The sequence below is a fragment of the Ovis aries genome, chromosome 21, assembly GCF_016772045.2.
Source record: "Ovis aries strain OAR_USU_Benz2616 breed Rambouillet chromosome 21, ARS-UI_Ramb_v3.0, whole genome shotgun sequence".
Classification (NCBI taxonomy): Eukaryota; Metazoa; Chordata; class Mammalia; order Artiodactyla; family Bovidae; genus Ovis; species Ovis aries.
The window spans coordinates 41557729-41569737 of NC_056074.1; the positions used below are offsets into that span (position 1 = coordinate 41557729).

Genomic DNA, 12009 nt, shown 5'->3' on the forward strand with positions numbered 1-12009 from the left:
TAATTTCATAGTAAAATACTCTTATTTAACTCAAAATCATTTTTCAATAATACCATCTACCTTGTTGTAAGATTCAATCTGAAAATATTTTTTAAAAGCATTCCCTTTTTTGGCCAAAAATTGCCATTATACCCATTGTTTAATTGTTTGCTCAGTTTGAGGGAAGAAAGGGAGGATATATATTCAATACTGTAGGTAATTTTAACTCTGCATGAAAAAGTCTCCTGCAGACTGTTAAACTGGTAATAACTAATCTTGGTTTGTCTATCTAATTTTCCTAGACTTTATCAGAAAATGTCAAATTTCAGTATCTAACTGACATACTGTTCCATTTTTCCTAAATATGACTTAATTCTTTCCTTCCAAATAAGGAATTCTCTGTGTTTCCGTGAAATTGCACTGGGTCCTCTATACATGTCCACAGAGGCTTTTTTTTCTTTTTTGCTTTCTACACCCAAGCTTTTACATTGCCGGTACCAACCTGACATACATTTATTATGTTACCAACTTCTTTAAACTTAACAAAGTTTAACATAAAAGAGAATGTGTAGAGAATGCTTTAGTAAAGAAATATAAGATATGTTATAAATTTAATGCAATGTGTTAGTTACTTTTGCCATGCCAGTGTAGAAATATACTATTTGAATTGAGTATTGGTAAGTCTATTGATAGTGCTTAAAGGTTCAATAATTTTATAATGAATATTAAAAACTTTTTTTTTCTGAAAATTCTAACCCAGCCTTAGAAATTGATGTGCTTTGTGGTGTCTGGCAGCATAGGTAAAATATAATGGGGTAGTTGGGGTGTATGATGTCCTGGCTATTATTAGCTCAGTCTCTTGAGTTCCAAGTGAAAAATTAAAAGTGTAATGCCCATTTTATATTTTATTTTACTTTATTTTATTTTTTAAAACTTAAAAGGCAAACAGAGAAGTGCATTGTATTATGTTTAATTGGGGGGGGATCAAGTATCTATTAATTCTTGTGTTCCCTCCTGCTGTACCAGAAGTAAATTAATTTTATTTTCAAACAAGGGAGGAGAACCCTCTTCTAGTTGTTGAAGCTGTAGTGGCACCAGAGACTAAGATTCAGAACCTAAAGCCTTTGCATTGGAAAGCTAATGAAAAGTACATATCTCTCCTGCCTTGCAATGAGGAAAGTGATCTTACTCCCCAGTGATGCCCTGTGACCTAGTGAAGGGTTTTGAAAAGGGGTGTCCATCTGAGTCTCCCCAATTTGGAAAGATTGCCTAACATGGAGCTTTGAAAAGTAGGTGGAAACATTCTCAGGAGTTACATATTCAGAGCAATCCTAAAAGTATTGTTTTCCTTATCCTTTTGAAAGAAGACAGGCAGAATGTGCAAGTATACCTCAGAGATCTGGCACATTTGGTTCAGTACTGCTGCAGTAAAGTGAATATTGCCATGAACTGGATCACAGGAGTATTTTTATTTTTCCAGTGCATATAAAAGTTATATTCACATTATACATAGTCTGTTAGTTATTTTTACATTACTTGTCTGTTAATGTACAGTAGCATTGTGTCTTTAAAAAAAAGTATGTACTTTAATTTAAAAATACTTGCAACAAAATTCTGTAAAGCAGTTATCCTTCAATTAAAAAATGATTAATTAAAAAAACAAAAGGTAGACAAGAGTTAAAACAGGAAAAGAAAACACTTTATTGCTAAACAGTGTTAGTCATCATCTGACAAATGCAGGGTTGCTACAAATCTTCAATTTGTTTTAAAAAAAAAAAACAGGCCACAATATCTGTGAAACTCGGTAAAGTAAAGCACAGTAAAATGAGGTATGCCTGTATTTAAGATAATCTCCATGGTTGATCTTGCTTAGTGATTGATCCATGCTGATTTGCGGGTTCCTTGACCATGATAAATCTAAAGGGCAATTATCTTTATTATAATTCACCTGGAATAATTTCATAGTATTTGGGGGAAGAATGGAAAGAAAGCTAAAGATGGCAGCTGATGAGGCCACATGGAATAGTAAACTGATTTGCGGACATACCATCTTGGTAGAGTACAAACTATAAGGCAGGCAAGCTGAGAGCTAATAGTGGGAGGAAATACTCAGTCTGGTGTCGTAGATCAGGTATAGCTTGGGAATGCATCTCTAATCGTACTTTCACGTATGTATGGACATAACAAAAACATTTTCCATTATATTCTGTGTTTCTTGGCCTTCTGATTGAGGTACCGGCAAGAATGGTTGATATATACAATAAGTATATTGTGCCTTACTAACATTTTACTCTCTGTCTCAAAACTTCTTTTTGATGGTTTCCCACTCAATAAGACAGCTTCTTGATAGTTCTAAATGGTCTTTCCAAGTACCTGTTATCTTTAGTGATGATTTCCCAAGACCAACATTTTTTAAGTTGAGAGATTCACTTAAATTCTTGCTCCACATGGCAACCTAGGGTTACATGTTAACTAGAGAGAGTTTTTCCTGGGCTAATTATTGGAGTGATTGTTTGTTACCCTCTTTCCTGAAAAATTGTTATTAGCGTGATTTTCTCATTATTTTGTTCCCATGTTAGGTTCCTAATAAGTTCCGTTATCCATTCTACTATGAGATGTGTTGGTACGTGTTGGAGCGCTATGTGTACTGCATAACCAACCGCTCTCACCTAACTAAGGAATTTCAGAAAGAGTCCCTTAGCATGGGTAAGTGTTCCACCTACATGAACTTTCTTACTCCACAGGACTGAGGGTAAGGCCAGGGATATTCCAAAGGCCATTCCCCAGTTGTTTTGTTTTTATGGTTTATCTTTTTACTTATCTACTTAGAAGTACCAGTTTAATATGGCTACATTTGATCCTCCTACCCAGATGTGAATTATTAGGGCTAAATGAAATATTCTGGATCTCATCTGGTGTTAGTACTTTGCTCTTCAAGAAAGTAGTCAGTTGGAAATTCCCTGATGGTCCAGTGGTTAGGACTCTGTGCTTTCACTGCCATGATCCAGGTTCAATTCCTGGTTGGGGAACTAAGATCCTGCAAGCAGCTCTGTATGGGCAGAAAAAAAGTCTTAACATGTTTTATTGTGTAAAGAATGGTCTTTGGCACAATCAAAACTAGGATTGCATCATCAGAGTTACTCTTCAGGCACCAAAGTAAACAGTCGGTATACATTAAGTTGTTACGGCCTGTGAGGTGTATATATCATCTGTATTTTACAAATGGTGACATCAAGGTTCAAGGAAATTAAAAAACTTGCTCATGATCTAAGAGTTAATAAATGGGAATGTTACAACTTAAATCATGTTGGTAAGATTGTAAAATGTGTATTCTTCTGAGTTTTAATGTCTCCCTAACTTACATCAGGAGAAATATTTTATTGGATGTCAAGATAGTTTGTTATACATTTTTAGGCTATTCTATGCCTTGAAAATAAAGAGGAGCCAACACTGCCATATCCTGTGGTCATGTAAGCAAAATACTTCTTGCCTTAGCATTTCATCTGAGGATAATTGATGTTGTCATTTGAAAATAAAACATGCTCAACAATATGTGAAAGCAGGATACAGAATTGTATATATAGCATGATCCTAATTTTGTTTAAAAATATGTCAAGTTGTAGTTATACACATATGTATAGAAAAAGATGGAAAGACAATCCATCACACGGTTGAGTTTCTCCAAGGATAGAGAAATACAGGATGACTTACTTCTTTGCACCTTCCTGTATTTTCTAAATTATTAATAGTCAGCATTTGTTACTTTCATAATAAAAGACTAGTTAACATTTAAAAATTCTTCTTTCAAAACTTTCTTTTGTTTTGACTATCAAAATCTTTCTTTTAAAAAATATTCATTTTATTAGCCATGTTGCTAAGACTTTGATTCCAAAGCTTAATTTTATGGCCAAAATTTTGAACAAAGGTGGTCTTTAAATATATGTGCTTCGTGTTTTTGTTGTTCAGTTACTAAGTCATATCTGACTCTTTTGCAACCCCATGGACTGTAGCCTGCCAGGCTCCTCTGTCAGTGGAATTTTCCAGGCAAGAATACTGGAGTGGGTTGCCACTTCCTACTCCAGGGGATCTTCCCTGACCCAGGGATCGAACCCATGTCTCCTGCATTGGCAGGCAGATTCTTTACCACTGAGCCATCAGGGAAGCCAATGTGCTTCATATTGGTACTAGTCTTTTAAAAGATAATGAGATCATAATCCTTAAATTAAGTTTGAACTTGAAACTCACTTATAGCTATTTTCGTGGGTAACTTATTTTGAGCAGACTGTTTATTAAAGACTGCACCCTTCCCAGTCTTTTAAAACCCAATTGACTGTTGCCTCAGTTGTCCTAGTAACTCAGGATCCTGTTTTTACCTATAACTGATTTTCAGCAGTAGACAGATGGCTTGGAATAGGGAAGACCGTTTTTAAACCCGGGTGACTGTCATTCATAACCTCAGGGCCCCTCCCGTACTACCTAGTTCTCTTGTTGACCGCATGGCCAAGTGGCACGTTCATACCGCACTTTTCCTCATACTGGCAGATCTGGAGTTAAATGGGTTGGAGTCTGGAAATGGGGACGAGGAAGCAGTAGACCGAGAGCCCCGGCGCCTGAGCAGCAGACGTTCTGTCCTCACCAGCCCTGTGGCCAATGGGGTCAGCCTGGATTATGATGGACTGGGCAAAACCTGCCGAAGTCTTCCAAGTCTGAAGAAAACTTTGTCTGGGGACTCATCCTCTGACTCTAGCCGGGGTTCCCAGAATGGCCAAGTGTGGGATTCCCAGTGTAGCCCCCGAAAGGACCGACAGGTGCATCTGACCCATTTTGAGCTTGAAGGCCTTCGTTGCCTTGTAGATAAATTGGAATCTCTGCCACTGCACAAGAAATGCGTCCCTACAGGGATAGAAGACGAAGACGCTCTCATTGCTGATGTGAAGGTAAGGGTTCGTTGTGTTGCATAACGGCTGCTAATCTGGCTAGGACAGTTTCTGGATTCTGAGAGAAGATTCGGGAGTTTGGAGTGATCTTGGTTCAACCAGAAAGAAGAGTGTGTGTGTGTGTTTGGGCTGTACAGTGTTTCAGTTCCTAGAATGAGGTTAGGTCCCTATTAGGAAAATGCGAACATTTGTATGTTCAGTTAGGATTTAAATCTAATCTTAAAAATGCAGATTACAGGCTGACCCTAGAAAAAGGGTGAGCCTGAGAAAAATGTTTATATTAAGAAATGTTACTTAGAACTTGTTACACTCTGATAAAGAGGCCTATTTCAGAACAAAATTGGCCAGTAAAATCTATAGCAGTCTTATCCCAAGCACATTTGTTGTTGTTACAACCCCATGGACTGCAGCATGCCAGACTCCCTGTCCTTCACTGTTTCCTGGAGTTTGCTCAAGCTCATGTCCATTGAGTCAGTGATGCCATCCAACCATCTCATCCTCTGTCACCCACTTCTAACTCTTTCCCTCAAAACTCCAATACTTTGGCCACCTAATGCGAAGAGCTGACTGATTTGAAAAGACCCTGATGCTGGGAAAGATTGAGGGTAGAAGGACAAGGGGATGACAGAGGATGAGATGGTTGGATGGCATCACTGACTCAATGGACATGAGTTTGGGTAAACTCCAGGAGTTAGCGATCGACAGGGAGGCCTGGCGTGCTGCAGCCCATGGGGTCGCAAAGAGTTGGATACTGCTGAGCGACTGAACTGAACTGAGGTTCAGATTTATCTGCATTAAGACCTAAATACATTGGGGCAACGTCTGAGAAAAGTGTCATTTTAAATGTAATTCATCTTACTGCCAAATCGAGTTTCACCATTTTGTATATTTTTCTTCTTTCTCAGTAAGTCTCCCAGCATTCAGTTCAGTTCAGGCACTCGGTCGTGTTTGGCTCTTTGCGACCCCATGGACTTGCAGCACACCAGGCTTCCCTGTCCATCACCAACTCCCTGAGCTTACTCAAACTCATGTCCATTGAGTTGTGATGCCATCCAACCATCTCATCCTCTGTCATCCCCTACTCCTTCCACCTTCAATCTTTTCCAGCATCAGGGTCTTTTTCAAATGAGTCAGTTCTTCACATCAGGTAGCCAAAGTATGAAGAGTCTCAGCTTCAGCATCAGTCCTTCCAATGAATATTCAGGACTGATTTCCTTTAGGATGGACTGGTTGGGTCTCCTTGGTGTCCAGGGGACCCTCAAGAATCTTCTCCAACACCACAAACATCAATTCTTCAGCACTCAGCTTTCTTTATAGTCTGACTCTCACACCCATACATGACTACTGGAAAAACCATAGCTTTGATGCTTAGTAATCGTCAAAGTCCAACCCACTCCTCAAATATTGGTCTCAAAGAAATGAATTTATTTTTAGGAAATCCAGATTTGAACTGTTCGAACTGGAGAGAGTTCTAGTAAATCTCTCCTTATATATCTCATATGAAACCACTGGGGACTACCCCAGAGGTCCAGTGGTTTAGAGTGAGCTTCCACTGCAGGAGACATGGGTTCAGTCCCTGGTCAGAGAACTAAGATCCCACATGCCACCCTGTGTAGCCCCCCAAAAAGTAACCATTAATACAAACACAAAAAAGTCTTTAAATCACTGTTTGGAATTGTCTTCAGTATGTGAGCATCGGTATGTGTATTAGAAAGCTGGTTAACCATTTGTAACGTGTTATTTTTAAAACCTTTTACCATTTGTAACGTGTTATTTTTAAAACCTTTTGTATAGATTGTTTTAAGCCCCAGAATAATTTATAAGGAATAATTTTATGTGACCTTAAGGAAGATGGGCTAAATATCTTATAGTACGACGTTTTTATTCCTGATCCTTATACAAGTGTTTCTTGGCTACCACTAAACAACCAGCTGAGGTTCTCGCTACGTTCTGCCAGATAGCTCAGGAAAGAACTCCAAAGACTGGGCTAAGACCTAGACTTCTAATTTTTTACTTTTTTCTTTCTTCAATTGACGTTCTGACTATATCTTATTATTTATGCATCATTGAAATGATAAAAACTTTAAGAGACTGAAAGTATTGGTAACCTAGTGAGGTTGGTCCTCTCCATAGTGATAGAACCTAGGCAGTTGGTTTTACAGTTTAGTTTTGTAACATTGTTGTAGACAAGGCAGGTGGTATTGTGGCCTTGTTTATGGGAGGAACTAACTAAGCTCCAGGTAGGTGTGGTCCTGTCAATGATGATTGATAACAGTGCACCAGAACAAACTTAGCCATACTTTTCCATATTCACAAGCCAGTTCCCAAACTCACTTCCCACCCCTGAGTGAACAAAGGACACTATATGTTTTGTTTTCATTGTGATGGGACATATATATTTTCCTGAGAGTTTGAGTATAGCATCTTTTTTTTTTCTATGGAAGTTTGTCTCTCTTCTTGGCCAGGCCACACAGCTTGCGTGTCTCTGTTCCCTAACCAGGGACTAACCCCGGGTCATGGCAGAGAAAGTCTGAATTCGTAACCGCTTGGCCACCAAGGAACTTCCCCAAAGTTTCTTCTTTCTTTTTTTAAAATTTTGTCTTGGCCCTACTTTGTGGCGTGCAAGATCTTAATTACCGGACTAGGAATCAAACCTGTGCCCCCTGCATTGAGAGCTTGGAGTCTTAACCACTGGACCACCAGGAAAGTCCAGAAGTTTCTTTTTTCCTAGATATTCCACCATGGATGTGGAAATCATTAAATTGTGACTTTGGTGACTTACTAACTTGTATAATTGCCTTTAGGAACCCTAAGAAGGAAGGTTTTAAAAGTTAATCTCTCACTAATGTTCTTTTAGCCTGGGGATCTGCATTTTTAATTTATAAAAAAGAGAAATATCTTTTTAATCCTCAGGGATGTCTATAGATAGATTTGATTTCATTGAATCCAGTTGTAGGAAGTCATATTATAATTCGCTAATCAGTTGTACAGGTCAAATGTCATGATAGAAATAAACAAACTATTAACTAATTTGACCAAACTCAGGGAGATAGTGAAGGACTGGGAAGCCTGGCATGCTGCAGTGCCTGGGGTCACAAAAAGTTGGACACAATTTAGCGACTGAACAACAACAACTCTTAAGTAATATAGTTAAATAAGGATATTTATAGAGGCAGAGTGGTAGGGGAAAATGTACAAAGATTTGTGTCATACTTTAGGCAGAGTAAAAGGAGGCAGCAAGAAAGGGAATGAGTTAAGAAAAGTTGAGAGAGCTGTTAACACTGTGACAAGTGTCCTAAGAGAGCTTGCCATTTATCAGGAATCATGGAAAACATGGCTGCCTTTGCTCAGTAAGACAGAGGTGGCATAGAGACTGGGCCATAAGAGGATGAGTAGCCCAGCAGGATGACTGCACAGACTGGCAGGGTTTGAGTTCTCCCTTGTTTACCCGATACCATATCAAAATACAGCTGATGACAGAAGACAGAGGATTTAGAGCCCAGCTCTGCAGGTACTTTCAGTTAAGATCAAATGGATTGCTTATTCCTGTATTTGACCTGTTATATTTAATTTGAGCTTTAGATAATAGTTTCAGACTTGAATACTTTGAAAACCTGAACACCACCAAAAAGAAAAAAAGTGTTGGATCGGGAAAAAAAGTGTTGGATCGGGTGGGTGCCGAATCACTGCCCAGCTGGAGACTGCAGTGCTAGAGAGCTTGGTGCTGTGGTAGCACAGAAGGCTACACTGCAGTGAAAGACTAAAGCAAGCCCAGAGTTTACACTTCCTGTAAGAGAGAGGGATGGTCTCTTGTTGTAGCCGATGTGGCTCTCACAAATAACTAGGAGAAGAGGTTAGAGGAACATTGGTGGGATGAGATACCCATAATTACGTATTCCCTGGGAGAAGCAGTTCTAGTGATGTGGTTAAGGGGCTTTGAAGCTTCTAAAAATGTTCTACAGTATTGAAGAAAGAATCATACAGAGTTGCAAGGGGATTAGATGAAATATGGGGCATTAAAAAAGGTTGATTTATTGGCAGAGTTAGGGGAAAGTAATGAGCATATATAAAGTCCTGTTTGGGAGGGGGTGTAATGTAACCTTGACTCCTGATCTAAAATTGAGAGGCCATGTCCTTGAGAGATGTTGAGTAAAGAGGCAGGACCTGGAGTAGTATGTATAGTGTATAGTGCAATCCCATTAATGTTTTAAAAAAGGTATCTTTGTATGTGCTAAAATTACAGTGGGCCTGGAGTGGGCATGTTAACCACTTACTGACCGTGGGTCATAGCAAGGTGGTGGGAATCAGCTGGAAGGCTGAATTTTTAATAAGACTTTATTGTTTTCTGTTTATTTTGGTAATAAAGCAGCTCTTAATATATGTATAAAAAGAGGCTCTTAATATATCAATACATCTGGCTGCCCAACTCAGTTAATGAAACAATTTCAGTGTTTTTGAATATTTTTCTACTTTCCTATTTTCTCTAAGACATTGTGATACGCTTGGCAAAAATGTGACTGTCGGGCAGGATACTAGATCAGTAAGAGCCTGTTTTCTCCTCTATAAAATAACATCTACCTCAGTGGAGATGTTGTGAAAATTACAAATCTTTGAAATTCACTTATTTCACTACTGTAAGTAATCCCTACCTGCTCTCTGCCAAGAACCAGGCTTAGTGTTTGGTATAAATATGCAAACATACTGTGGACCAAACCCTCAGGGGGCCTACTAAAGTCCAGTAGAGGAGCAGGCATTTTAAGTGGGCTAAGAAAGTGAGTGAGTGACTTCTAGGGTTACAGGTGCTGGACCTGACCCTGAGGACTGGTGGTAGATTCTGTCCTGAGGGAAGGAGGCGCCCTTCTTTTTAGTTAACCGGTTAAATCCCTTTCCTGTTAGATGATGCAAACTGATGATTACAGTATTATGTAAATGATAAAAACTCCAAATTTATAAATTCGAAATTCTTCCTTTGTGGTACAGTTGGCTACTGATGCTCTTATCTAGGAGTTTATCTAGCATTTTATTTTGTAACTGTGATCTAAGAATTTATATGAAGCTCCACCTCAGGAGGATGATGGGACTGAAGCAGAGTTATGGTTGTGAATAAATACAGAAACACGAATCAGAAATGTTCCTTCATCTGACACTTTGGGAGTGATTCTGACACTAACAAAGAGAAGAGCTGATAGAGAGCCCAGTATAATTGGATTTTAATCCATTAAGCCAGATGAGGAGGGGAAAAAAAAGAACCTGTATAAATAAAACTTCATTTGTAGTTTTTACTGATATTTGTAATAATTCACATTCTTACTGAGTAAAAAGTTTTGAATAACTCAGCTACAAGGCAGATAAAGTTAGATTAAAACAGATACAGTTCTTTAAAAATGTTTTCATTATAGTCCTGTATTATGTAATGTTACGTTCTTACTAATTCTCATCATTGTTGCCTACCTTTTATTCTGAATGAAAAGAAGGAAAAAATTGGGCCTTATTTATAATGTATGATTTGGGAACTTACTTGAAGTGAGTTTCCTAGTGCCCTGTCTGATTTTTGTTCTTTCCTGGTGGCCTCTAGAATTTGTGCTTGCTACAACTCAGACTTTTGCTTTGTTTTGGAGTAACTTGTTTCTCTTAAGAATTTGTGCATAGTTTTAGCATCCCTCTAGGCTGGATAGCATTAAGACCTAAATAAGCATTTTCCAAGAGGACCTCTCACAATGTTAAGGAATGTTTTTCTAACATAATAGGCTAATTACAGAGAGTCTTTGAATCATAAAAGTACAAGTTTAGGATTAGAATGACCATTCACACATTTCCAGGAAGAGCTCCACAGAACAGTACAAAAGTCTCTCCTTCCCTTGGTAAACTAATGTCAGAAGTAAACGTGCTGCCCCTGGCAGGAGAGCCCCAGGCCTCAAAGAGCAGACTCGGCCATTGACTCTGCAGGGGAATTCACGGAAACAACTGTCCTGGTTAATAAGCTAGATAAATAAGTATGTTTCCAGTGGTAAGAGCTAGGTTCTCAGTGGCCTGAGGTGTTTATTTCAAAGCCGCTTCTGTAATTTCCCAAAAAGCCAACTTACATTTATTAGACTCTAAAAGTTACATAAATCTGGCCCCAATATACTGAATGCTGAAGCCTGAGTAAAGAGTGCTCCTTCAGTCTGAGTTTAACCCTGACTGTGGATCGGTGAGTACAGAGTAGGTGACACGTGTCACTTGAGTGGCTGTCAGAAGTGGCACCAAGATGTGTGACCGAATGGGAGACTGGTTGCTTCATCCAGGCAATGTCAAACGACAGGAATAGGAAGAGTGAGGGGGTGCTGGTGTCCTGAGGATGGGGTAGTGAGAGGCATAGTCCGCGCTGATAACTGAGGCCCCAGGAGACCGCCAGGTGTGGAGTCGGAGGCGGTGCTGGCCCTAGGTTCCCGGTGCCTGATGCCGAAGCAGGGGAGTGAAACTCCTGAGGGTGCACCTCCGCTTGTTTGACTTGGTCACGAGGGAGCCGGCCCGCCGCCCGCAGCGGGGCGGCTCTCACGGTGCGGGCTGGGGCAGAGGCCGCCGCCGTTGTGGAAGTAGCTGAGATGAACAGACGGATGGTATCAGGTCCCTCAGTATTGGTGGGTATGTGTCATATCCAAGGTGTTTCTGGAAACTGTTTCTTTGCTGATTCTGGATTCCGGGCTAGGGAAGGGGCGGCGGGGGCAGGTGAGGCGGGCCGCTGGTGGGGAGAGAAGGTAACTCCAGAGGCGCTCGGCTCCGGGCCGGGCTCTACCGCAGAGGCTGAACTTCAGGCGACTCGCTGTCTGCCCGGGCGCGGGGGGAGCCCTGTGTGCAGCCCAGGGGAGCGCGGCCGAGACAGGGAGGTGACCCTGAGGGCCGGGGTGTGGGCCGCGGCAAGGACGTTCGAACGCGGGACCCGACTCGGCACGGGTTAAAGCCTTCCCTTTCCTCCGCTGGCGCCTTCCGAAGTCGCCGGCGAGAGCCCTGGGGGCCGGCCCTGGGTTCTGCCCCGGCGCTGACGGGGCGGTGGGAGGGAGAGGGCGGGGCGGCGGCTCCCTCCCGGCGGGCTGTCCTCCAATCGCCGCGCCGG

The 12009-nt window shown here is 40.7% G+C and overlaps 1 protein-coding gene and 1 non-coding gene across 6 annotated transcripts in view; both read left to right on the top strand.

The window, feature by feature from the left end:
* KDM2A (lysine demethylase 2A) overlaps positions 1–12009 on the top strand; it is a 91917-nt gene that overhangs the window by 63433 nt on the left and 16475 nt on the right. For all 5 annotated transcript variants that reach the window (XM_027959724.3, XM_027959725.3, XM_042237692.2 and 2 more), the window contains exons 11-12: positions 2559–2685; positions 4522–4916. In XM_027959724.3, the coding sequence (XP_027815525.1) occupies positions 2559–2685; positions 4522–4916 (522 nt within the window). The remainder of the gene's footprint in view (positions 1–2558; positions 2686–4521; positions 4917–12009) is intronic.
* TRNAE-UUC (transfer RNA glutamic acid (anticodon UUC)) lies at positions 2937–3008 on the top strand. Its single transcript has one exon. It is a non-coding gene; the product is annotated as a tRNA-Glu (tRNA).